At 37.9% G+C, this 26,890-nt stretch overlaps 1 protein-coding gene across 2 annotated transcripts; it reads left to right on the plus strand.

The window, feature by feature from the left end:
* Positions 1-24,613, plus strand: PSEN1 (presenilin 1). Of its 2 annotated transcripts, XM_065754718.1 has the most exons (12): positions 1-62; positions 2,705-2,839; positions 4,648-4,686; positions 7,421-7,677; positions 8,943-9,084; positions 11,813-11,880; positions 12,683-12,903; positions 15,042-15,140; positions 17,027-17,113; positions 17,940-18,113; positions 20,089-20,207; positions 20,498-24,613. In XM_065754718.1, exons 2-12 carry the CDS (start codon positions 2,756-2,758, stop codon positions 20,651-20,653), a joined length of 1,446 nt encoding a protein of 481 aa, XP_065610790.1. In that variant the 5' UTR covers positions 1-62; positions 2,705-2,755; the 3' UTR covers positions 20,654-24,613. The 2 variants fall into 2 exon arrangements, with proteins under 2 accessions (XP_065610790.1, XP_065610789.1); XM_065754717.1 differs by lacking the exon at positions 4,648-4,686.
* Positions 24,614-26,890: the final 2,277 nt, after the last annotated feature.

Below are 26,890 nucleotides of genomic sequence, written 5' to 3' on the forward strand. Positions count from 1 at the left end.
GTGGGGCCGGGTTGCGGGTGTTGCGGAGCCGGTACCCGAGCCCGCGGAGCGGGGCCGTGCAGGTGAGCGTGGGGAACCGGGCTGAGGCCGCGCCAGGCGCGCCGTGCTCTGAGGGCGAGCCGGAGGGGCGGGACCCGTCTCCCCGCGAGCCGCTCCGCCCGGTGTCCGAGAACCGGAGCGGGACGGGCGGGCTGCGCGCGTGGAGCCGGGCCGGGGTCGCCCTTCGGGGCTGCCGGGAGATCGGTGTGTGGCGGCCGCGAGCCGGCGGAGCCGAGACCGGCGTTTGTGAGCACCCTGCGCCGCACGGCCGGGGCGGGGTTCCGGGCCGCCCCGCGGGAGTGGGGGCGTGGGGGGCTGCACCCGGTATAGCGCAGCCGGGGCTCCTCGAGAACCGCTCTCCCGTCTCGGCTGCGCCGTGGGGGCGGCCGGGCCGGGCTCGGCTCGGCCGGAGCGCTGCGGCGTTGGCCCGGGCCGGCTGCAGCCACCTGTTGCTGCGTGAGGCACGGAGCGGGTTAACAGCCGCACCGCGCCCTCTCGGTGTTGGCTCCCCGTTCTTTTCTGGCTTGAGAAACGGTTCTAAAGCCTGTGTGCAGGTTGTGGCCAAGTAGTGGGTAGCTGCATAGAGAACGTGAAAGGTATGGCTTAGGGAAAGCAAAAGGAACAAGCGAGTTTGTTTGTTTGTTTGTTTTAGTTAGGTGTTTGTTAACGGTTTGTTTATAAAACAGTTTCAATAAGTCCCTTTCAGGTTAAGCAGGTGAAAACATAATTTGCTCCCACTTGCACCCAATTTATTTCTAGTTTTAATTCATTCACAGTTAAGTTTCAAACTTGGGAACATTCGTTTAGAAAAATAAAGATAGCTTTGAAGATATCCTGAATATGTTTTCACAGTTCCTGAGCTTTAAAAAGAATTTTTTCTAGCAAAGCGTGGCTTCTGGGGCCTCTTAGTGCCATTCATCCTCTGGTATCACTTCTGATACCCCTCCCTCCTTCCACTGCTTTTTCTCTGCTCCTCAGTAGCTGGAACCATGTTTGGTGGACTTGGGGTGGTTCCTATAGACAGAACTGGCCTCCATTAAGTTGCTTTTTGTCGTTAGATTTTTTTAATTATTATTTCACCTGGATTAGGACATTGTGTGAAAGTCTCATTCTGGTAATTCATGTTTGGATAAAAACACAAGCATTTGTAGTGGCACTGGCACTGAGAACTTTCACTGCTGTTTACTTGACAGCAGCATTGTTTATATTTTGTAGTCTTACTGAAGAATTAGAATGAATACTAAAAGTAAAAGTGATGCAGTGCCCGTTTATTTTCATCTAGTCTTACGTTTCATTGTATTTTAAACCAGATATGCTTTACTTCTGATTACAGTGCAGGATACAGCTATTCTCCTGTTGAATGCTGCACTGACTTTCTAAATGGTTTGGTGCTCCCACTAGACCTGTTAAATTGATGTTGCATCCTAATGGCCCTTCCATGTAACGTGCATCCTTGCAGAAGAGGGTAACCGTTGTGAACTGGTCTTGTGAGAAGCTGATTTGTTTTGAATGTGGAGAAACGCCTTCTGCATCTTTGCAGATTCATATCTGCTAAGCTAAACTGAATATCCATTTAAGTGAGGTGCTGTGTTGTGGCTTGCTGCTGCTAAAAGTGAGATGCCTTGCTTTGCACAGCATCCAGATGTCCTCTTCTCTTTCTCTTCTCCTTCTTTTTCTTTGTCTAGATCCCTCCAAACACGGGCTGAGAATATACTATAACAGCAGAAAAATACTATAGTTTTCTTTCCTTGGGTGTTTTCTTCCATTGCAGTCAGTTAAACGTACTAAAAAAAGACTGGAAAGCAAGATCTGCTTGTGGTGGAAGTGGGAACTGGCACTTTCCTGTTAGCAGCAGCAGCTGTAGATTCTGTTCTCTGTATTTTGTGCAGCCAAAACGGTGACTTATCCGGACCTACCCATTGTTTCTTAAAATTGTTTTCTCTGAAATGTATTTACGTCATTATTCAATCATTTTCTACTATTTTTAAATTTTCTTTTGTCACAGAGTAGCTGTCTAGTTCTGCTTTATTCACGTTTTCTTAGGAAAGTGTTGGCTTGCAATTTGTTTTGTGTAAGGATACATTAAGATGTTAAAGCATAGGGATCTTTAGGGTACATTTAGCTTGTACTTCAAACCTACCGCTAGGGGAATGCACGTGAGTTCCTGAGGCTCATCTGAAATACTGTTCTTTGGATGCTGTTTGAGTATTACGGTAGTAAACATGTTACGTCGAGATTTTAAATGATCAAGATAAATTGGATCATCCTTGCTTGAAGTTCACCGATGATTAAGCTTAGTTGTAATCCAGAAATGAAGAACTTGTATCAATTGTACTCTGAGACGAAAACATGCAGGTAACGCTTAGAGCAAGTATACAGTACTTCTCATTTATTGCACAAGATGGAATGGAGAACTGTTTGAATATTTAGTTTGTGGCTGACTTACTTCCGTGGTTGATGAACTAATTTGATAGCACCCAGATACTCTTATTTTTGTTCTGGAAAATCCCTGTTATGACCTGTTTGAAAGGATGTGCTATAGTCGTCGTGAAGGGAGAAAATGGTTCTCTCTGGTGTGTGTGAGCTCTAAGAATTGGGCTAGGGAGGGGATGGGGAATTGGGTGGTAAAAGAAAGAAGGCTTCTCACACTTCTTTTTCCTTTCAGCATCAAGGTCCATTTTGTGTACAAATAAGTGGTTGCCAGAGGACTGCCTCAATGACAGAACTGTCTGCACATTTACCCCAGTTTCAGCATGGGCAGCTGACAGAAAACTTCCCGGATAACCACCTCAGCAACACCGTATGTAACAAACAGTGTTATCACCTGGTAGCAATTAAGTAAGGAAGAATAATCAGTGTGGATGAACATACGGTTCTGAACTGTAGAAATCTGTTGGGAGTTATTTTCTCTGTCTGGCCGTTGTGGTTAGCAGTGCTGGAAGAAAAATTCTGTGAATCTTCTGATATCCTAAACTCATTTTTCTACAAGTATAGTGTACTCCCAGTTTGAAGTGATTCTCGAGTGACCAGGCCCTCTAGAAAAAAATGAAAAAATGAGGTGTGATGTTCTGATAGCAAACTTTGGCTTCCAGGTGGTGAGATGAATTGAGCTCTGGCTCTGATCTGCTTGATTCAGAGGTTTCAGTGAGAGTTAATTTTAGTATAAGTAGAGCTTGAGACCTGGATTTTGTCATTGTTATACTGAAGAACCAGTGTTGTCTTGTGTTAATTTTGAGTAATTGTCAGGTTATTCTAAGAGTTCTTGAGGTTTGGGGTGGGGAAAAAACTCAGACCTTTAACTTTTAAATCACTGCTTTGAAAGTTGTAGTTGTGCAATTACTGCCTAAACTATTGTACGATAAAACTGAATCTAGATAATCTACTTGGGTGTGGTTCTCTGGCTCTTGGATTTGTCACACTCAGTTCTTTGTTCCTGCTGCAGCTCTCGAGTATCGGTTTTCCTTATGACATAGAAGTGCTCTGCAATTAAGTCACTCCTAGCCACGTTTATGGCAGTGATTCGAGACAGCATTTTGATCCTTGTTCTAATTTCTCTGTGCAGTCCAACACGTCAAATGGAAATCTGAAAAGTCCTTGTATTGATCTCTCGGAGCAACACTGTGCTGTAAACGTACAGAACACATGAAAGTTCATTTTGAAATTAAGAAGTTAAAATGATTTAAGACCTTGCTGATTATAGAAAGTGTTATGAAAAATAAGACAGTGGAAACTGTCCTGTTGCATACATAGGCTGTGCCTATACTTCAGAGGGAAGGAAATAAGTTTATTTTCATCCTCTGACAGGTGGGAGATTAACCTTTATTGAGCATTTCTGGCACAGTGAAAAGGCAGAGCTCTGTCATTAGCTCTGGGCTCACTGTCCTTGCAGAATGCTTCTTGGTGTTCCTTCCCAGCAATGGGGACAGATATTTTTATTTACTTCTCACTGCTAGACTATACCAGTCAATAAGTACAGGTTGTGCTTTTTTTGCCCCCGTTTTTATTAAGTGTAACTGAAGGTGTAGCTTCAGTACTTAGGTGTAGTGATTTTTCTCCCCTCCATCAATCTGCATTGTTTTTGTACATGGATACAGAGATTATTTCTTTCTTAAGTATTAGTTCTTCCCTAAGCTTCTGTTGTCTAACAGACAGTATGAAAAATCTCCAAGTTAGCATCTGCCATCCCCTTTTAGTCACACAGTAGGAGTTCAGCCCAGGCTTCAGTGTCTTGTCATTGTGTAATAGCTTTTAACATAAATGCTGTGTGTGAGAACTAATGAAGAAGTCTGAGCCTACTGTCATGCAAGAGGATCTGCTACGGATGTATACATTTAGATTCAAGAAATAAAAATACTTTTGTATCGAATAGGCTAGCTTTCTATCTGTTGGTTCAGAGGCATTGATCTGGGTTTGTTATTAACTATTTTCCTGATAGGAAAAAAAGCCGATCGTTTGCTTTTGATGTTTATTCGCCTGAAAGCGCGTAGTTCATAACTTACATTTGCTTACAGTGTTACAACAGGTGTTACTGACTTTTTAGCTTCAGAATTTTCACTTTTAACTATGTATGAGGAGAGTGAAGAGTCTGTTCCTTTGCTTCCACTTCAGCAAGAGTCCATGGCCTCTGCTCTGTTTAATACCAAGCAGGTAGGATATGAGTGCACTTCGTTCCTTTAAGCAGAGGGGTACGTGCATGTCACATTTAGTAATGCGTTAGTTCAGTAGATGGAAAGCACAGCTTTTCTTTAGTTAATGAGTGAGAGATTAATTCATTTAGTAACTTACATCTCTTGATGCTGTTCAGATTTTTATGCACTGTGTTTTAATGTGTAAAGACATTTTGTGATTGTGTCTTTGTTCCTTACAAGTGAAGGAAACAGAATGGCACATACTGGTCCAGTTTCTTCAGTTTTTCTTTAAGCTCTGCAGGTTTTTGATAGTGGCGTAGTAATGTGTAAGCTGATCAGCCTTTCCCTTTGGTGGCTCTTGTGTTTGCATTGCAAATAGTACATTTTTATTTTAGTTTCTGTGTTTCTGTGCCTAAGATGGGGCAAGGCACTCGCTCATGCAGAACTGCTGTTACCACAGAGAAAGAGCAACGTATTCTACAGGTATGCAGAAACCTAAATACTAGTTCTGCCTTACTTGTGAAGTGTTCAAAGTCTCTGATTGTCTCTAGTGTAGTGTTACTTGTGGTCGTCTTAAGCAGGTTATTTAAACCAGTAAGCTTACTGTTTTCATGATGTAGACTGAGAGAAATGGAGCACTTTCACAATGACAGTGAAAAATGTTAGTTTTCAGCTATAGTCTGCACAGAATGAGGTTCAGATGCAGGCAGTTTGCTGAACAATTAAAGCTTCAGAACCATTAAACGTTACTTTTACTTGCATTCTCCAGTATTCCTGTTTCTAGCTGGTATTCAGTAACTGTACGTAAGGAGTCCACACGAAATACCAAGTGGTTTATAATGAATCTTTTAATTTAGTAAGAAATAATCTTGAATCTGAAATCTTTTTTAAGGTATTCATTAAGTTAATGATACTAAATTCAATTTAAGGCTAAAAGCTGAGTTAAAAATGTCTGGTTGCCCACTGATTTTACTTGCTTAATTAAGATAATTTTAGTTGTTTTGTTTTCTCCTCTTATACTAAGTTTCCTCTTTGAAAAATAAAAATTAAACAGCAAGTTTTGTTGGAGAACACTCCTTGAAACTCTGCTGAGGTTGATCCTGAAGATAGTATACACACACACACACACACACACACACACATACAAGTGAATAGGCAAGAATTTGGTATGTATTTCTACTGTGCAAAGTTTTGTGTAACTTTTTCTTGAGTTAGGGAAGCTGTAACGCTTCAACCAGGATTTTTGCTTTGTCAGTGTTTGCAATTCAAAGTCCAGGGACTTGTACTCCTTAATCACTTCAGTGGTTTTGAAAACCTAGCTATCAGTTCCTGACTGCATGTTTAACATCATTTATAAGATTGAGACCAAGACAGTTCTTTATAAAGAATCCCCAGAATAGCTATTTATTTATCAAAATAACTTCAGTGACTAACAAGTAATGTGATTTTTAACATTGTGTGTTTAAGGAAAAAAATCATTTGTATAACAGTTCCTAATTAGAAATACATTAGGTTATATTCAATGTTCTATCCTATGTCAAGTTTTACTGAGTTCTATTCCAAGGCATTGCAAAATGTATCTCTCTTTAGTTTATTGTACCTTTTTGATGTTAAACATCTCTAGTGCACTTAGTGAAACTGATCTGTTTGTAAATTCTGAAGCAATTTGGAAGTTTTAAGATCTGTTTTTTAAGGAACCGAGTCTTAATGTTACATCTCATTTATATGAGGCCTTTTAAATGGTGGAAATTGGAACAGTACAGCATCAACTACAGATGATAACAGATGGAGTTGAAAAAAAGGGTAGCCTGTATAAACTGTTGCATTTTAGGGCTTTGTCTATAGTGACTGGTAAACATTAAAAAGTTCTGTTGCTATATAGTTCAGAAAGGTGAAATGTAGCTCACTCTTCTACTGTGTTCCCTGTATGTGCACACAATGTGAAAGAATTGTTAAAGAATACCGGCTTGATCGTTTACTCACAGACAGTATTTTAACTGAATTCTATACAACTTGAGTTCCTGAATTATGTTTTTGCTTTCGGTTAATCTTAATTCCTCCAAGGATGAGGTGGAAAGACTTCCTTCCGTTTGATCCATAGAATAATCAGGAAGGCTTGGAGGCTCTTTTGTACTTGTTGACGAGAGTGGTGGAATTTCTTCAATGCAGGGAAAGGAGAAAAACAGTTTGCTGTCAATTCACTGCACTAAAACTTTCTGATTGAATCTCAGCGTAAAGAGTAAGAATTATCTGGTTCAGTCACTGTTTCTTTGTTGTTCTTGCTGAGAATTCATGAACACAATACCTTGCAAAACTCATTTTAATATATTGTAGTTGGTGTACTGCAGTGGGAGCTACGTGGCAAGGAAAGTATAAATTTTCTTGGGAGTTTCATGGAGTAAGGATCATAAATGTCCGGCATTATTTCTGGAAGCAGAAATAATGAATTGTTGTCAGCTATGAGTAATCTGTCATGCACCCTTATATCAGCTGTAGTTTGGACAAAAGGAAAAAGCTCTGTTTTGTTTATTATTTCTTTAAATTTGATGAAAAGATGTTACAGACTTTTATATGTAACCAGAATCACTATCAGCTGCTGCTGTTTTTTAGTATAAATGTGAAACAGTTAGTTACTGGGTTTAAATCTTGTTTTTGGCAGTAAACATTCCCTTACACATTTTCCATCTTTAGCTTAATTTATGGGAATATGATCATGGATAGTTTCTGATAAAACTGTGTTCTGTATCTTGCAGAATGATAACAGTGAAAGACGACGCCATGATAATAGTGAGCGCCGAAGAAATGAGAATCCGGGGTCTGAGACCAATGGGCAGCCACAGAACAACATTCAGCAAGTGGTGGATCAAGATGAAGAGGAAGATGAGGAGCTGACACTGAAATATGGAGCAAAACATGTGATTATGTTGTTTGTACCTGTCACACTTTGCATGGTGGTCGTTGTTGCAACCATCAAGTCTGTCAGCTTTTATACACGCAAGGATGGACAGCTGTATGTATCAGTTTATTCTCTGTCTTCTCAATGGACCCACTCAGATAATTTTATTTAATTTCCATTTCTTCAGGACTGTAATTGCAGCAGTTTGCTTCCTCTTGTCTCCATTTTCCCTTTCACCAGCCCGAACACAGTTTTATTTTATTATTTCTAGAAACTAAACTCCTGGATGAATGTGTGTTGGTTGTATGGTAACTGCTCAGGATGATATCTTGCTTCTTCCTACTTGGTTCAGATCTTGGTCCCTCTTTTAAAACTGTGCTCTATGGTATTTATAAAATAAACTCAATCCCTAGCCAAAGCTATTTCAAAGCTATTTGTACTCTGCTAGAATGCACAGCTTTTGGGAAGGAGGAGAACCAGTACTCATTTTAGGTGAGGTACCTTGTATGCCAAATACTGGTATGTCTGTAATGTTTGAGAAAGAAATTCAAATACAAGAGGAAGATGATATTCTGAGGTTCGCTTCTGTTGCAGTTATGGAAACATTTGTGGAAGGTTTCCTGTATATAATAATAATATTTTTGACAAAATACTAATATTACCAAAACAATAGTAATTTCAGTGAAAGATGGTTTAAGAGAAAGGAGACTAAGGAAGAGCACTGAGGCTGTCAGAACCTGCAGCAAATCAGTCTATATGTTTCCCTGTAAAAACATTTAGACAAAATTATTCAAAGTGCATTTGGCTTTGAAATGTTTATACAATGTAAGAATGTTGTAAAATGGTAGTAAAAAGGAACTTTGTCTTTTGTTGAAAGAGAGTTGTTGATCAGAAATTATTTTGCTTAGGGTTTTATTAATGATAAGTATTTTATTTGTTTTTTGTCAAGTAATTCAGTGTTTCTTTTCTTCCCAGCTCATTTCTGTAAGAGCTGAGTGCTCATGCGCTGGTTTTTGAGTCACTGGGAGTTAATTCCTTGTAAATCCACTAGATGGTGTGCTTATAAAGCTCTAGCTGCACTAATAGTAATGATTCATAGCCTGTGTGTAATTTTATTAAGCAACTCGGATTTCTGCTTTTTTTTTTGTTGTTTCTTTTACAAAGCTTAAAAGCTTTGTAGTAGTAGTCTAAGAATATAGGAAAGGCAAGTCTTCTAAGGAAGAATCTACTGTGTTGCCTTTCAAATTCTGGCAAAGCAGAAATTTCTTGTACAGCTTTGAACTGAAAGATTACTGCAATTTCGTTTCATGTTGGCCTTGTGTATCAGACATGTCTGTGGAATATACAGTGGTATTTCAGTTGACCCTTTGTTGTTGTAGCATCTACACTCCCTTCACAGAAGAGACAGATACTGTTGGACAAAGGGCCCTGAATTCAATTCTCAACGCTGCGATCATGATCAGTGTCATCATTGTCATGACCATACTCCTGGTTGTGCTTTACAAATACAGGTGCTACAAGGTGAGTGTAATTGACTTGAGTAAATGTGCTGGTTTTATTGGTACAGATCATCAAGGGTGAGTGAGGAAAAGTAGAAGCAGTGATTTTTCAGTGTTTCAAAATGTTGTGGGTTCTATTTCTTTCACAGAATGAGAAGACAGCACCCCAGTACTAACACTGCTGGGTTGCTGTATCAGCTAGAATTAGGTTGGGAATTGTTTCTTATTCCTGTTAAATATACTGAAATCTTCCTGTGCTCAGAAACTACAAAGCACAGACCTGGTCCTACAACATGGAACCTGTTGAAGAGTTCTGGGACTCTTCAAGGGATCTCTCTCACCCCACCCTGCCCTCAGTATAGAAGCTTCCCAAGACTGATGTGTGTGTGGCTGTACATGTCAGGTGATATCCTTACAGCAAATGCAAAGACTCAAAGGCTTTTCTGTGAAACACTTCAATCAAATAATGATGTAATAGGCAAGTCCAGGCTTAGCATAAATAACTGCAATGTCACCTGCCTAAGAGGTATTCTTGAAAGTTTGTGGTGGTCTTTTGGTCTTAATGACCCTTTTTGGCAAAGCTTGACATAACAGAATTTCCCACTATGCAATTAATCTGTTTAACAATTGTAAAACTGGCTATGGCATCCATTCACTGGCACACAGCAGCTTCAATTTATTGTGCTTTCAAGAGGGGAAGATGTTTGTGGCTGTAGGTGGAACCCCTTTACGAAGTATGTGAGGAATGCCTCTGGCTGTGATTTGGAGTAGTGTTTTTTTAAGGTGCGTGCTACCTCTCTTATCACGGTGTGGGGTTAACTCTGAAGTGACTAAGCTTTCTTTATGAATGGTCATTTTTGATTATTCTAAGGGAGTACAATAATTAATGTGCTTCGGGTAGGTTCCTCAGCTGGCCCTCAATTCTCTCTGCTGCTGAAGCTATCCAGTGTTTTTACTAAGATTTTCACATTTCTGCCTTCCCTCTTGACCTGATTAGATAATAGAAGTTTTCTGTTTGTATTTTATACTAATTAAAATAGACAATTACATTTGTATGTGCCATTACGTTTTTATTTAATTGCTAACAGAATATTTCTCTGCTGTTATATGAGAATGCTGTAAAATTGAGTTACCCGTGCAATTTTATTTACGTGCATTTCTTTAAGTAGAACATATTGTATATTATAAGGAATTGAACTTGAATGAAAGTAAGTGAGGCCTCTAGCTAGAAGCGATAATTTGCTTATCTTCAAGATTTCATCTGAAAGCTCTTTTGAAGAAGGGAGCTTTACTGCTGTTCACTTCCTATTTCTCCTCCACATGAAAAGTTAAGCACGATCCCAGTTAGAAGTCCTAAATCTAACCAGAAAAAAATATCTTCCTCTGTGATTGTATTCAATTAGCTTTATTTTTTACCCCATTTTATTCTCTGCATTTTACAGTGGTCTGCCTTTTATCTTGCTGCTGTAATTCTCCACATTCTTCAATTCTTAGTAGCAGGCAACTGGCTTTGTACCAGCAACCAACAGTGTTGGAGCCATTGTCAGATGGAAAATGAGAATTTTTTTACTAGAAGACATTAAAACTGTTGTGATATGCTGTTAGGAAAATGTTAGCTGAAACATCTTAAGAAATAACTTTGTCCTTTTCATGCAAATGATTTTTCCAATGATTTAGAAAATGTGTGTCCACAAATGTGGTGCAAACTAAGAATGATACAAACACCTGTACATGAAATGCTGATATAAGTCAGCTGTCCTCATTAGTTCATACAAAAGCATGTACAAGTTTGCTGGATTGTGGCCTTGGAGTTTGATATTTTAGGATTTTACAGTACCAGAATAAAAATGTTCCTGTTATGGAATTTTCTTATGTGGTGAGATAATTTAAGTGCTTGTATTGAAGAACTACAAATAGGGTCAAGTTCATGAAAGAAATGTCTCAGCTTGTTTTACTCTTTTTTTTTTTCCAAATATTTTCAACTTTTTTTTAGAGAAATAAAGTTTCTGTCAACTTTACAAGTTGTTAGAAAGCTGGATTCTGTTTCAGATATCTGTCAGTCTTCAGCTTTTGTCTTGGGCTCATTGATCTTCATTTTTAATTTTCACAGTAGTATACAATATCGTTACTCTCTTCCATGCAGAGTGAGCTGATATTACTTGCAAGTTCAAATCTGTGTGTGTCCCCTCCAATTCAAGACAGAACTGTTGTGATTGTTTTTATTTTCTTGTTGGTTTTGTGTATCTGCTGCCATATCATATTAAGGGGTTATGTGTACAGGTAATTGGTAGAGAGTATAGAAATCCTAATATAGTCATTGTCAATGAAATGACAGTTCTGTCAGATAAACAATGAAGGTTTTCTGTTTTAGCATTTAATTCTGTGGTTAAATTCTGAAAGTGACTCAGAACGAGGGCAAGCTTTTTAATAGCGCAAAAAATAATTACTTTGTTAGCACTGAATATTTCTGCTCTGTTAATAATGCTGTTGTTGTCAAAGTAACTTTAACATATACAGGAAGTAGTTTGCATTGTATAGAACCTCTGTTGAAAAATCACAAAATGCTTAAAATTAACAGGGGTAAATTTAGACTCAATTTTGAGTATAGGATAAATGTAAACCAAAGAGAGATAGATCTGAATATCATCTTCTTGCTTTAATCAAAAGGGAAAGTAGCAGTAAAAACGTTTTTAAGTAGATATTAACTTAAAAATGTCAAACCTAAAAAAATGTGGTATCTCTTTTTCCAGGTGATCCATGGTTGGCTTATCATTTCTTCTCTTTTGCTGCTTTTCTTTTTTTCATTCATCTATCTGGGGTAAGTGAGCAAAAGCATTATAATGTATTATTTTTCACCTATGATATTATTTGTATTGTTTTAGAATTAGCCCCTGTGTCATAACAAGAATGATACCAGATAAGCTATCGCTAGTGAAGTAAAATTTTTAGTTCTAATATGTAGCTTAGACAGATTTGTGGATTTTAGTGCATCTTAAAGTATACTACTCCTGTCGTGCTTATTACCTAAGTAAGGTATCTTCCACACATTAGTTTATACTCCTATAATTTCTGATGATTTGATTTTTCATAAGCATATGAGTGAAGAGTAGCTCTATGCACCATGGCTTTGGAAGTAGGAAACAGGTGAGTAAGGGCAGATTGTTTTGTGTGAATCTCAGACAACTCAGGACATGAGCAAACCCCCAACTACTCAGCCAGAATTCCCTTACAGTCAGTTTGGGTATGGACAAGACTTGAGTGGTTTTGAAAGATTCATTATAACCTCAAAAATCCTTACTTTAAAAAAAAACATGAGCATGAACAAAATTACTGTTTACGTAGTAATGTCCTCTCCTGTCCATTGATGGTTTGACTGAAAAGTGAATGCAGATGAAAATTTGCAGAAGGGTGAAATAATTTGCATTAAGTAAGCACCAGTAAAACTGTCCCCTCTGTGAAGAGCAGTTTCTAAATAAGTGCTAATTGCAGACACTACTTGATATCTGTGTCATTACATTGAGTAGGAAGATGTTTAAAAAGAAAAAAACAACTGAGTACTTGCTTCCATAGTTTGAAGCAAATGCAGTCTATAGTCTTTTCTTTTTTCTTTATATTTTTAGCGAGGTCTTTAAGACTTATAACGTTGCCATGGACTACATTACGGTGGCGCTCATAATCTGGAACTTTGGTGTTGTGGGAATGATTTGTATCCATTGGAAGGGCCCACTTCGGCTTCAGCAGGCGTATCTCATTATGATAAGCGCTCTCATGGCATTGGTGTTCATTAAATACCTTCCTGAATGGACTGCATGGCTTATCCTGGCTGTCATCTCAGTTTACGGTAAGAACTGGGGCAAGCTGTTGTAACAGAAACTATCACTGGAATTTCTTCTATTTCCTAATTTATCATTTTCCACTTGTCTGACTAGCCCTTAAAAAAAGAACTGGGGGGGAGGGGGATCATCCAAACAAGTGGGTAAGGCGATTACAGACTACAGAAATAAACTCATTATCTAAACCAAGATAAGTCCCTGCAGCTAATGACTTTGTGTGACTGCGTGATGCCATCTTCCTACGTGTCTTCTGGACTTTAAAAATTCTTTGGGGAGGAAGAAAGGTTAGAATTTAAGTAAATCAAAAGAGGAGTTGAGACCTGTGTTGTCATATTATTCTTTTCTATGAAAGTGAAGAGCTTTTCTGTTCCATTTTACCCATAATCCTTGGAAACGATTGTATATTCAGAATTTAGGAAGGATTATTTATTTATTTTTATATATAGTCCTACATTGGTGCAGATCTGCCCAGCCTACAAATTACCTAAGTTTACAGGCATAGGAACCACACTGTGATCCATGTCTAATAAAATAATCATGGCAGGATTTGAGTCAGTTTTCATTGCTCAAAGTAATTTTACTTATAGAAGGATGTATTTTAGTGATCTGATTTCTTCATTTATAATTAAAAAGAAAATTAATTTGAATTATTGAACATTTATCTTTTTCAGAATGGAGACTGGAAATAGAAATACCTAGATGTAGTTTGTTCATAAATCTTTAGAGGGCACTGGACACTGGGAAAAAGCTGCTCTTTTTGTTTTTCCTCACAACATGTGCTTTGAATACCTCAGAGCTTTTTCTTTCTGCAAAGCTTTGTAATCCTGTTTTCCTTTTCACTTGCGCTTCTTTTCTTCTTTAAGTGGAAATAAATAAGCAGTCATTTCTAATCCATTAAAAATTATAAAACCCCCATTTATCTGTTGTCTTTAAATTTCTTCTAGCATTAAAATGGGGTTAAGAAAGAGCATCAGTAATAGGAAGCAAGCCTGGGTATTTCAAAGATGTTAACTGGATCATAGTTTTTGAGGATTATTTGCTTTCAACTTGCAAATCAACATAGATACACAGCAGCATTTGCAGTTGCATAACACGTGAAGTGAGAAATGCTGTATTTTATAATTAGTACAGATGTTACAATCATATGTAAAGCAGGTTTTGCAAATGAGAATATTAATAAACTGTTCAATACCATTAGTGTAAGATTTCTCTAAACCTCTGATTAAAGTAATGAAATTGTGAGAATGGCTGTTGTATGCTTCCTTAAAGTTGGTAATCTATCTTAACTTTTGCGGAGAAAGCTTTTGATAATCAAAAAATAAGCAGCACAGAAATAATAGTTTTGAGCATTATATATGATTTCTGAGCCAATATTTTAAAGCTTTATGTTCTTCAACTAAAATATTTACTCTTCTTTTCATGACTTTTTTATCTGTGAAATTCCTGATGACACAGTGAACTTCCATAATAAAGTTTTTTAATTTTGTCCTGAAGGATGTTAGTTCACTGTTTTGTGGTCTGCAAAACTTATGGATTAGAAAATGAAAACAGCAGGCTTGCTGAGACTATCCAAGCTCATGGGGAACTGCAGGTGATGGAACTTCAAACTAAGTGTATGTAGTATTGCTTCTAGGTTTCAGTTAGTAACAAAACTACTTATTACTTAGGGGAAAGATCAGCTACTTAAGTAAAAGTCAACATACCTAGAGGACATGAACCAGGACCAATTAAATTAATTTACCATTTTAAATTTTATATGATTATCTTTGTCCGACTGGTCTCCAGGCATGTGTGCAAGACAAGAGACTAGGAGCACGTTCTTACATTTGTAACACATTGCCATGCAGCTAGGAAGGCTGAAACAAATAAAAAGAGAAATAAAAAAGGGGTCTGAAAAATAACGGTGCCCTGCTGTGACATATGTATGCTTAGAGACTCTTCTAAATGTCAGATCAAGGCAAAAAATTAGCTTTCTAATTGGTGCTGACCAGTGTCTGGTCACTGCCTCCCTCAGAAGTCTGTGTTCATGGTGGCTTTTTACTTTATTACCAGTCTCTATAATTGTTACACTTAAAAAAATAACATAAAAACCACTTCTTAGAAGTATGTCTGCATTGATGTTAGATGTATTTTCTCTTCCTTCCAGATTTGGTTGCTGTCTTATGTCCTAAAGGTCCTCTTCGTATGCTGGTTGAAACAGCTCAAGAGAGAAATGAAACACTCTTCCCGGCACTTATTTACTCCTGTAAGTATAAGTAGGTCGTTCCAAAACTAATGCCTCATTTTGCTTTCAATGAAAACAATAACAGGTACAAATAGCACAATAACACTGTTTGATAGAGCTCATTCTCAGCTACGAAGTACTGTTTTTCATTGTAGTCACCACCATTAGCTATGCACTTTCACCAGCAACAAGCAATAGCCTGTATGCCATGCTTGTAAAAAAAAAAAAAAAAAAAAATGCTGAAAAAATACTACTGAAGTGCACTACTGGCTGCCTCGTTGTGCTCACATCCACTCTTTGGTCTCCATAAACATTCAGCAAATGTCAGTGAATTTCAGTGAGTGCAATTATTTCCACATGGAGGAATTAACTGATACACCTCTGCTTCATATGCACTTCCACGTCAGATGCCATGTGGTTGGACTGCCCCTCTGCTGCCTTTTGTCACATCAACAGAATGCAGTGGGAATGTTCACCCTCTGCTGTCATGCCACCATCTGCTTCTGATGTCATAGGCCAACATAATAGAAAGAGGAGGTATTACTTCCAGAGCAGCCCTCATATTCTATTAAATATTTCAGAATTAAATCACCCACTGAGCTGAAATTATTTTATCATTTTACTTTGTTTTAACGTGTTATTTACCAGCTGTAATTCCCAGTCAGTTCATCTGGGTCTCGGTTTTCCTTTTTGCTTTTTACTTAAAAATGTGAAACATCTTCTGGCTAAGATTTTCAAAATAAAAAACAGCGTGTTTTTTTACTTACAAAATAGGAACAGGAAAAAAAGTGGTAATATATTAGTGTGTCATTAGGCTGTGAATCAAGCAATTCAAAAGGAGCTCTTCTTCAGAAAGAGCTTATCGACTTCCTATACTTAAATATCTTATGTGTTGCTAAAAGAAGGGGGAGAAATTGCTATAGAGAAACTCGCTGACAAAAGTTTTTGGCAAGGCTTGACTTCTTGTATGTTGTTTCTACTATCAGTTGCAAAAAAAAAACAACCTACTGAGAACAGATTGCCGTTATGATTATCAATTAGCAGATAATTTTGCTATCCACAAGAGTAAAACTTGTAGCTGGTACTAGCTGTGTTCCAGGTATTATTGTCACTTAATGAGAGTAAAACTGTCTCATATAATTACTTACGTTTCATGTTTCTAGTTAGAATCACATGGATAATATTGAAATGGGTTAATCATAAATCATGCTACTGGTGCTGAAAAAAGGTCTGCGTCCTGTTGTGTTTTGTGTGGTAGCCTCCACACTGGCTACTTAGGGGACAAGGATACAGCAGATAAGGGGAAGGGACTTCTTTATCTTTTGTTCTTATTATGTTTTACTGATAGTACTTATTAGTTACATGTCTGTCTTTTTTATGGGAGGAAAGGTAAGTGCTGAGAAACCGCATATAGAATATGCTTAGTATATAAGATGTACCATTGAAGTGTGACAGCATTTATTTATCTGAAGACTGGGGATTTCTTTGTGGTGTGACAGAAAACAGAACAATTAACTTCGTAGAGGCAGCTTCTGGTTTCAAGTTACCTTTATACCAGTCTTAATAGAACTTTTCATTTGCAGTTGGAAGAACTGATTAATGGAAAAAAGTAAAGCAGGTATTGTTTCAGACTTTCAGAGTGAACCTCATAGGTAGAAGTAATGCTGCCATTTTTTTTTTCAGCATCTTGTAAGAATAAAACTTGTGTTCATCAAATTCTGTAAAGGCATGTTGTAGCTGGTACTGGCTGTGTCCCAGATACTACTGTAATTTAATGAGAGTAAAATTGCCTCAGGAAGAAGACAGCTATACTAAAAGAACAGAAAAAATAATGGATTGATGCCAACACTAGCTCAGAATTGCATGTGTTTTGAGATACCATTAGCTGTACTGCTTGTTTTTAATAGCAACAATGGTGTGGCTAGTGAACATGGCTGAGGAAGATCCGGAAGGCCAACGGAAAGCTTCTAAGAGCTCCACTTACGATAAACAAGGTGAGTTTTTCTTTGACACGCCTTTGTAGTTGTCATTTTGTAAATGTTTATGGACACATGGTTTTTTATCTTTTTAAGTGTTTTGACTATTGTAGAAGAGTGCAAAAGCAGAAGCCATATTAGGAGTGATGAATTAAGACTGAAAAAATTCCTTACTTATTGTGCAGTGAATGCTCTTGCACTCATTATTCTGGAACACAGGATATTGGTGATGATACAGCTCTCAGTAGGCAGCTATTTACTGAGCTCAATTGGCTGTCAAATTGGTTAATGTAGTATATGCTAACTCATATTCATATTGATATGAAACAAATGCATCTAGCCCTCCTGGCCATGCAACTAGTGTTTAAAAACAGCACTTGTTTACTCAAATATCTCAGAGAAGAATTTCTGAGTTTGTTGTATAATATGTAATTTTCAGTAATGTTTTCCATTTTACTGGAAAACTAATCCGTCAATTATTTACTGACCAGAGAAGCTAGTATTAGGTGGGAGTTAATTCTTTAAATTATGATCTTTGAGTTAGGTCACCACAGGACTTCCAGTCTGTTATATCGAAGCACTCTTGAATACTAGAACTTGGGTGCAACTTGTAGATGCAGTGCCTGCAGAATGCATGTTGACTCCAGAGTGTTTAAAATTAAATATTAAAGTAATGAGAATCTCTTGTAATGGTGTGTGCTAATATTAGATGTTGCTAAATCTTATGAAATACCTCTTTTTTTCTCCATCACTCTTCTGTGATGTTTTATATGAGGAGAGCATTATGAGTTAGAAGATGCATTAAAAAAAAAAAAAAGATTTTAAATGCCTTTATTTCTTTGAGCTCCGACAAACCAGACTCAGAATGAAGACCCTGAAGCAGATGATGGTGGCTTTAGTCAGGAGTGGCAGCAACAAAGAGACAATAGAATAGGACCCATTGAATCAACACCTGAATCACGAGCTGCTGTCCAGGCTCTACCTAGTAACTCTCAAACCAGTGAAGACCCTGAAGAACGTGAGTATGGAGTACTGTCTCTGAAAGACTTAGTCAGTCTGAAGCTAGTTAATTTCAGTCACAGATATGGTATGCTGTGAGCTTTTCTTGCTTATGATCAGTATTATTGTGCTTAAAAAAAATAACTTGTTTTTGCTGCAGAAGTGAGGTATATTGGCCAAACTGATCTTCCATATGATACACAGATTGAAAACTTTTAACAGCACTAACTATGAAGTTGTTTTCAGACCATTTTACGCTCCATTGCATTAGCTTCTGTCTCTTTCATGCAGCGTTCTGCTATGTATAGCTCTTTGGGATTTTAGGCCCTGTAAATACTATCCTTAACTTTATTAACTTTAAGATTAAATCACTGTAGTCTACTCTGGACAAAGCAGTGTTTAAAAACCTAATTGGGGACTGAAATGAATTCAGATTGCAATGAGCTTGATTATTTCCTCCAGCACTGCTGAAGTGCAGTACCTTTGGAGAACAAATGATATCAATAGTCAGATGTCAGTTTAGGAGACTCTTGATTTTCAGTTGGAGTTTATGCTAGTATTAGATTTGCAGATATCTAAATAAGTAGGGGTTTCTGTGCCTAATGAACTGCTCTTCTCAGGTGGTGCTGCCATATTTAGCAGGTGCACCTGCTTTCTCTGATTCCAAGGTTCTCCTGTTTAAAAATACAGAGGCTTCTGTTTAAGAACACTTCAGTATTTGAATTTACTTTATTCCAAACCTTCCAATCTCCAATTCCAAAATCTTAGGAATTGAGTTGTTTTAGTTAGTTACCTGAATAACTAAAATTCTTGTCTGCACAATGTTAATTTTCTTTCTGTATTTCTAAAGGAATAATAATAACAAATGCAGTGATCCAGTCAGATATATTAGCCAGCATTAGCTTAGTGGAAGTTTGGAGAATTTGCTTGTGTGGAAGAACTTTTTCTAGCCATTTTCTCTTACTGTTCTATCATTATGTAAGCAAGCATCCATATTTTGTCTCAGCAGTTACAGGATGTTTTAATTGTAAACAGCTTCTTTTGTGAATGTGCTGTCATGGTGCTTGCTGTGACTTTCAGTGCCTACTGAAAGTACCTTTTTTATTTTTCCCTTCTAAATTATCAGCCAGGCATAAATGTCTGTTGTGGTAGTCTGAGTTCTTCACAGAACTCTTGAGGAGTAGGTTTGGGGCTGAACTGTAAGCAGGTGACAAAGTAACTGATAGGTTCAGCTGGTGACCTGATGTTTGGCCTCTCTGGCTTAACAGCTTGGACTAAAAGCTTAGAAACTGGCGTGACATTTGGGAAATTTTCATTCTTTTATTTACAGATGTTATTGAATATTGTGCTTCCATATATGTTGCTATGGTGGCAATTCCAATTTAAAAATAAAATGCATTAGCTCATCCTGGACTAAATACATCCTTTTCTGGCTTTGATACACTCTGCAATTATACACAAGTGCTTTGTAGAACTACCTTAGTAAGAATTCTGTGAGAAAACTGAAAAGGCAGCAGAATATTTTGCTGAGCGTAGATTTCTAACTGACAAATAAAGCATAATCTGCAAGCGACACAGTTGCTTTCCCCCTCCCATGGTAACTTATTATTTTATTTGATTCTGCTTCTGTGTTTCGCTGAAGAACTATGACACAGCAACTGAAAGTGGGAAAAAGAACCCCACAAACTGTAATGAAGGAATCTGAGTTTGTATATACTGCAATTATATTTACAGTAGGTTAGGAATACAGAAAAAAATCTCATTACACAATGAATTGATTAAGTAGTATAATGTTCCTCAGCCACCTTGTTTCGCTAGAGTTTATCACTTCATTTGAGTGGTACTGTTACTGAGAGCAAAATACTCTGATTTGTAAATCTTACTGATAACTTAATGTGGATGTCTTATTCCCTGACAATTGCAGATTCTTGATAGTAGTAGACTGTTTGATGATTAATTCTGCCGTATATTCACTTAAATATTTACTTTTGCAGGAGGAGTAAAGCTAGGTTTAGGAGACTTCATTTTCTACAGTGTTCTGGTTGGCAAAGCCTCTGCAACGGCAAGCGGGGATTGGAATACAACTTTAGCATGTTTTGTAGCCATATTGATTGTAAGTATGATTTAGCAAGATGATAGTGATAGTTTCTTATGCCTATCAGGGACAAAGTCATAACTGTTATATTTTTTTCAGTTGGTATTTGTTTATTTGATGACCTGACTACAAACTAATGAGTTCATCTGTGATTTTCATTGATTGTACATCCATCACTTAGACCTTTTAGTTTAGGAAGTTAGGAAATTTGATTGTATTTCTGTGAGATTAATTTATATATACGTATAATCTTTTGTGTGTTGGAGTTCCCTAATCTCTCCCTATCTTTTTTTTTTTCTTCTCCTCAGGGTCTGTGCCTTACACTTCTGCTTCTTGCCATCTTTAAGAAGGCCTTACCAGCTCTTCCAATCTCCATAACTTTTGGGCTAGTTTTTTACTTTGCTACAGATAACTTGGTGCAGCCCTTTATGGACCAGCTAGCGTTCCATCAGTTTTATATCTAGCACGCCTGTTGCTGATATTTTATGTATATTTGTAGCAAATCTGGGAGGAGGAAAAACATCTTTCCCTCAGTTCTCAAGTGAAACTGAAGTTTAACACTCGAGTTTCCAAGCCTGAATCATTACAACTTCTTCCAGTTTTTTGTTTTTTTTTTCTGAGACAAGTGCTGCACTGGGCACCACATGAATTCTCCTGTGCAAAAGTGATTTCTTCCTGATGGCTGGTCTAAACCGGGTGCTATTATATCAGAGGTACTCTGATATACATACCTCTGGCAAGGACCATCTGTGCGTAAATGGCTAATGCTTCCACCAGCAATGTGATCTCTACCACAGGTTGATTATTTTCAAGGCATTAAGGGTGCTCAGGACTTCCTTCCTGTTGACAGAGGAAGCTGACAAGTCACACGGAACTTGTCCCTGTTAGCCACCTCAAACTTCTTCAGCAGTGGTTGCTTTGACAGCTGATTCTGGCTGCTTCCTCTAAGGGGGAGAAGAACTTAGTAGCAATTCAACAACAGGAGAAAATACTGTCACTCTCTAAGAGTGCTCCACTACTTCATAGCCTCTGTGCCCAAGTGTGCTTGGTTTAGTACATTTAAACTTTTATTTCCCCTCACACTGGAACTAGAGCCTATTCTGATTTTTCTCTATATTCCCAAGCATGGAGTGCACCTTCTGTACACCTGCTTCAGTTTATGTAGCTATTTGGACTTGGACTGAATTAAATTGCAGAAGAGATCACGAAGTCTTAATTTGGATCTAAAATTCTGAAGGGTTGCTAAACTACACTGAAAGGCAATTTTGGGACTTAGGTTTGTGCACTTGCAAATCATTTTGCTAGTTCACCAGTTCAAACTCTTGTTGAGAATAGCCACTAACAGCATAGACTGCATTGCTGTTACATGTTCATTCTATTGAGATTTTCACAAAATAAGTAGAAATTCACAACAGTTCCAGATGGAATTGAGCTTAGCAGATCTAGAGGCCAAAGTGCTATCAGCAACACTTGTAATATTTCACTGAAATTTCTATCTTAAAATGTGATTTACAGTTCTGTTGACCCGAATGTGGTCATTCAGCCATCTAAGGCCAAGGTTGAGCAGGGAATTATTTTTTTTTCTGAGCATACTTAAGTTACCTGAGACATTATTTAATGTTACAAAGGAGCAAAATCTGTGGCCCCCTTCATTTTAGTTCCACTCCTGTGTGAAAAAGAAGACTGGACAAATGAAAGATGACTCAAAATCACTGAAAAGAAGATAGAAGATTTTGAACATCTTACAAGAACAAGAACTGATTCTAGCCTTCAAACTGCTAAACTCTGTTTTGTTCTTCATTTGAAAGAACTCATTTATGCATAATTGCTTGGAAATGAGATCTGTATGGGATTTCTTTTTTTCCTCTGTAGGCTCTAACTCTCTGAAAGTATTTTTTTTTTTATTTAAACTTTCCTGAGGGAAGCACAGGGAGTTGGGTACTCTTGATGGTCATTCTGTTTTACTTGCATCTTGATACTGGAGTCCTTACCAGGTAGGACAACTGTTAAAATCCCGACACAGACTCTTTTTGCCCCTTTTTCTGGGGCTTTGTGTCAGTGCCTATAGATTCAAAGGACTGAAACATCACAGATGCTCACCAACCATTGCCCAAGTAAGGGAAGAAGGACTGTGATGTGTAAATCTACTTTAAAACCAAGAAAGATTTACTTTCTTTCATCTTGTTTGGAAACATCTGCTTTTTCCAGTGTGAGTTGCTAACTGCAGTGTTAGCATAAAATATATTGTCCTTGTCTAAAGTACTTCATCTCATTTGTGTGGATTCATCTTGGATAGCGTTAATAAAGTAACCACATGAAAATTCCTTACAATGACTTTTCTAGGCAAATTTGCTTGTGTTTTCTAGTTTAAATCACTGTTCCATATTTTGCTGAAATGAAGCCTATCTTGAAATAGACTTTCTTCACATGATTCAAAGGGGGTTTTTATACAATTGTAACTTGTTCTTTCCTGAGCATTATATCTAGGAAAATTTCCCTTGTGTGTTTTACTGGGGATCCTAACTATTGCTTTATTGTACAGAACAGGTTTGCTAAGAGTTGGCACCATTAGCATCTGTTTGCATGTTGGAGCCAAGTCTCAGTTAAGAGTTGTTACTGAAAATCAGCAGTCATCCTTATTGTTTGTTTTTACTGTTTAAATATATACCATTGGAGTACTGACTCCATTAAGAGACGCTTTAGAATCCATAGAAATACGCAGAAACCTTCCCGCATACTTGAGTGGATTTTAGATGTACAACCCGAGGAAAAGTGGCAGATGTACAATGCAAGGAATCTTCAAACACTAAATTCCAGTCTTACTCTTCCCAGAGCTGTTTCTACTCTTTTGAATTCTTTATTAGTGAGCTAGTCTGATGTTACAGTGATGAAGACTATAAAATACGTAGTAACAGACTGTTGGTCAGGTTTGTTTTTGAATCTCAAATTCAGAAGGGAAATCTGATTTTTCAAGCCTAGACAAATATATATGTTACAGTACGCTGCTTATTACCAAGCCTTACATAGATTTTCAAAAAATAAATGTCAAAAACTATTTGAAATTTGATAGATTTGTCCTCTTATGCTGAGACATGGTGTTCCAAATATTTTGCATCTAAAGATCATCTCAGTACTTGAGTCCGTAAGGTGCAGTTAAGAAAAGTGTTAGCATTTGAGTTTTTTCTGTGTTAGTGTGAAGGTTGTATCACTTTTCTTTCTTTTATCTTAGCACACCTATCTAATTCAAAGTTGTGAACTGTTTCAACTTGGTTAGCTTGGTTTAACTGAAAGAGTTCTGATATTTAGTCTGCATTTTTGAAAGAGTTGTTTGCTTTTATTAAATTAGTAGGGTAATTACAGCACATTAGGCTGTAGCGCTGAAAGAACTATTGTTTAGCCCCAGTAGCTAGATTCATCTATTTTGTGCTGTAAGCAGACTAACCGGTAACTGCTGTGACTTCTTTTATTAGCTGTACTTTGAAACTGACTATCTTGATAGTTTTCTCTCCCCTTTCATCTTAAATCAATCATTAGTCTCCTTCAGCAAAGCTACTTCAAATAAATACGTGAAAAAAACATAACCCTGGCAAATTACAGATTTGCCTGAAAAACAGCTACTTTCATTTCTCATTTTGTGACACTGAGGATTTAATCTGGTGCAAAAAGATGAGAAATCCCCAGAAACTGTTATAGCAAAGGTGTATGATGCTGTCGTACCTATGGGAGGCTATTCATATGACACTCAAATTCGTATGACGTATATGAGGTGAGTCTGGAAAGTACACACTTGTATATTGCAACACATTCACAACAGTTCTTGATTGAGCAGATAATGATAAGGACTTCAAGCCAAATATTCAAGGGCTGTGCTCTACTAAAAATGGCACACCTCCTGAATGTGCAGAGTAAATTCTGGCTTTTTCAGGCAAGGGAGACTGGTGCTTCTTGGGTATGTAGATATGTATCTGTACTTACAAATGCTAATGTATGCACTCTGGACCTATAGATAAGAACTGTTCTGCCATTACTGCAGTGAAGAATTAAATATGCTGGACAGTAAACTTTAGGGGGATGGTACTATATGAAGAAAATTCTCAAAATTGTTTATTTAAAAAGGAAGTATTAGTTTTAACAGTTATGCTATTAAAATGGTTGTAATAGACTGGGACATATCTTCACTGTGATTGCATCTCAGTGGTAACTTGGTCATTGGAAACGCTGAAACATGAACTAGAATGGAGTTATTTTACACTCAAAGCATTTGCTGTTTTCATTTTTACAAACACTGGTTTTACATAATCTGAATTGAATGTGAATGTTTTTTAAACACCTTTCTGGTTCTTAATAAGATACATTTTTGATAGATTACTGCAAAATTTCCTGTATTTGTTTAATTATTAAAATAAAAATTGCATGGATCCTGACTTGTATTTAAAGCCATCATTTAATGCTGTTAGAGGCCTAAACGTGGTAGCTATTTAATGGGTAAGATTCTTGTTTTAGTACACTTAAGTAGCTTATTTATTTCCCAGTGGAATAGCTTCTTAAAACTGATTTTTGTAGAAATACTTAGTTCTAAATGCTATCTTTCAAGTTAAACAGTTTGTCAAAACCTGTTGCAAAAGCAACTGCAAATTATGTCTTGAGGTTATATCCAAACGCTACCTTTCACAGAGAGGTTTAGTGTTACCTAGGAAAAGATATGTGGGTTGTTCAGATAAAAAGCTTCATGAACTATATTGTTATTTTGGTGCTGACTTCATGTAATGTGATAGGAATAAGTTCCTTACATTAGCTGCATTTTTTTGTTTTGTTTTGGAAAAGTAGTCACTACAAAGTTATATTTGTCCTAGTGGACTGACTGCTGTTGAAGATGTCTCTGTAGGGGATTACCTTGTCTCTGCATGGAAGATTGGTCTGGAAGACCATAAGACAGATCCATTCTGACATACAGAAAATCAAGCAAAGGCAGTATGGAGTCTGCATTGAAGAGCAACTCATAACTAACTCAGGCATAAAAAGGATATGTATAGGAGGTGAAAGCAGAGGCAGATGACCCAGGAGGAGAACACAATTGCTGTCTGATCTTGCGGGAATAGGAATAAGAAAACCAAGGCAAATTGAGTTGAATATGGGAAGAAGAGAGGCAAAAAAATAGGATTCTCTAACTATTTAACATCAAAAGGAAAACTTGAAAAAGGGATGCACACCAGGATGAATGGGGCTGGGGAGTTTGTGGCAAGTGACATGGAGATAGCTATGTTGGTGCCTTATTTGCCTCAGTTTTTACTGTTAAGACTGGCCTTAAAGAATCCCATACCACTGAGACCAGAGGGGTTATCTGGAACAAGGTGGTGGAGGACCAAGTTACTGAAGACCAGAGAGGTTGCACACATGAATGCTGAGGGAGCTGACTGACATCACTGCAAGTTCATTCTCAATTGTCTTTGAATTATCTTGACAGCTGGAGGCAGTTTCTGAAGACTGGAAGGCAGCAAACCTCACCCGTATCTTCAACAAGAGTAAGAAGAAATACTTAGGGAGCTACAGACCAGTCAGCCTCCCCTCAGTCCCTGGAAAGGTGATGGAGAAATTCTGGAAAGCATTTCCAAACACATGAAGGGCAAGAAATAGACTGGGAGTAGTTAGCTTGGACTTCAAAGGACAAATAATGCTTGAGCAATTTTGTTGCCTTCTACAATGAGGTGACAAGCTTGCTGGATGATCATGGAGTGGTTCATGTTGTTAACTGACTTCAGTAAAGCTTTTATTGCTGTTTCCCATAGCATCATCATCAGGCAAACAGACGAAGTATGGTTTAGAGGAGTGGATGGTGAGATGGACTGAAAATTGGCAGAAAATCCAGGTCCATGGGGTTGTGATGAGCAGCACAAAGTCCAGTTGGAGACAGGTCAGTAGTTGTGTATCTCAGGGCTCAATATTAGGATCGGTACTGATGAATACCTTTTTTGTTGGTCTGGACACTGGCATGGAGTGTACCCTCAGCACGTTTGCAGATGATACAAAACTGGGAGGAGTGGCTGTAGAAGAGACGTTTAGGGAGCCTTCAACAGCCTGAAGAGATGGGCAGAAAGGGATGTCACAGAGTTCAGCGAAGGGAAATGGATGCACCTGCACCTGAGGAGGAGTAACACCAGGCACCAGTGCCTGCTAGGGCATGACCAGCTGTCAACTGTTTATGGGCTGGTTCGACCCATTTCTGTGACTTAATAGGGTGGGGGACCTGTGGACCCACGCCACGAGAAGGGGAAAAAGGAGAGGGTAGGGAGATGGGCCTAAAAACAAAACAGCAGCAATGATCTGAGGAGGAAAACTAATTTACTAAATAAGATATCAGAATGCAAAATAACAATATAATTGAAATTGATGCTAATAAATAAAATTAGAGAAAGAGTGTCCAAAACCAAAGGCCTTACACTAAAGCTGAAGGCTAGGGAACCTCCACTGCTGAGATGAACAGTTTAAGAGGAAGTCTCCAGGACTTGCATGCAGTTTTATCTTTCTCTCTGGGTGGAAAACGGGAACGCAAAGCCTCTGGGGTATGTAGTTATTCTTTGAGAGCCAGGTGCCCAGAAATTTGTCAGTCCATGGACTTAGAGCATAACTCTTTAACTCCCAGTGCCTCACATTATGTTATACTGTGGAATACTGGTAACAAAAATCATAAAACCATGACACCA

Source organism: Cyrtonyx montezumae, unplaced genomic scaffold (assembly GCF_038088225.1).
Source record: "Cyrtonyx montezumae isolate F1298 unplaced genomic scaffold, pur_monq_1.0 scaffold_10, whole genome shotgun sequence".
In the NCBI taxonomy this organism is placed as follows: Eukaryota; Metazoa; Chordata; class Aves; order Galliformes; family Odontophoridae; genus Cyrtonyx; species Cyrtonyx montezumae.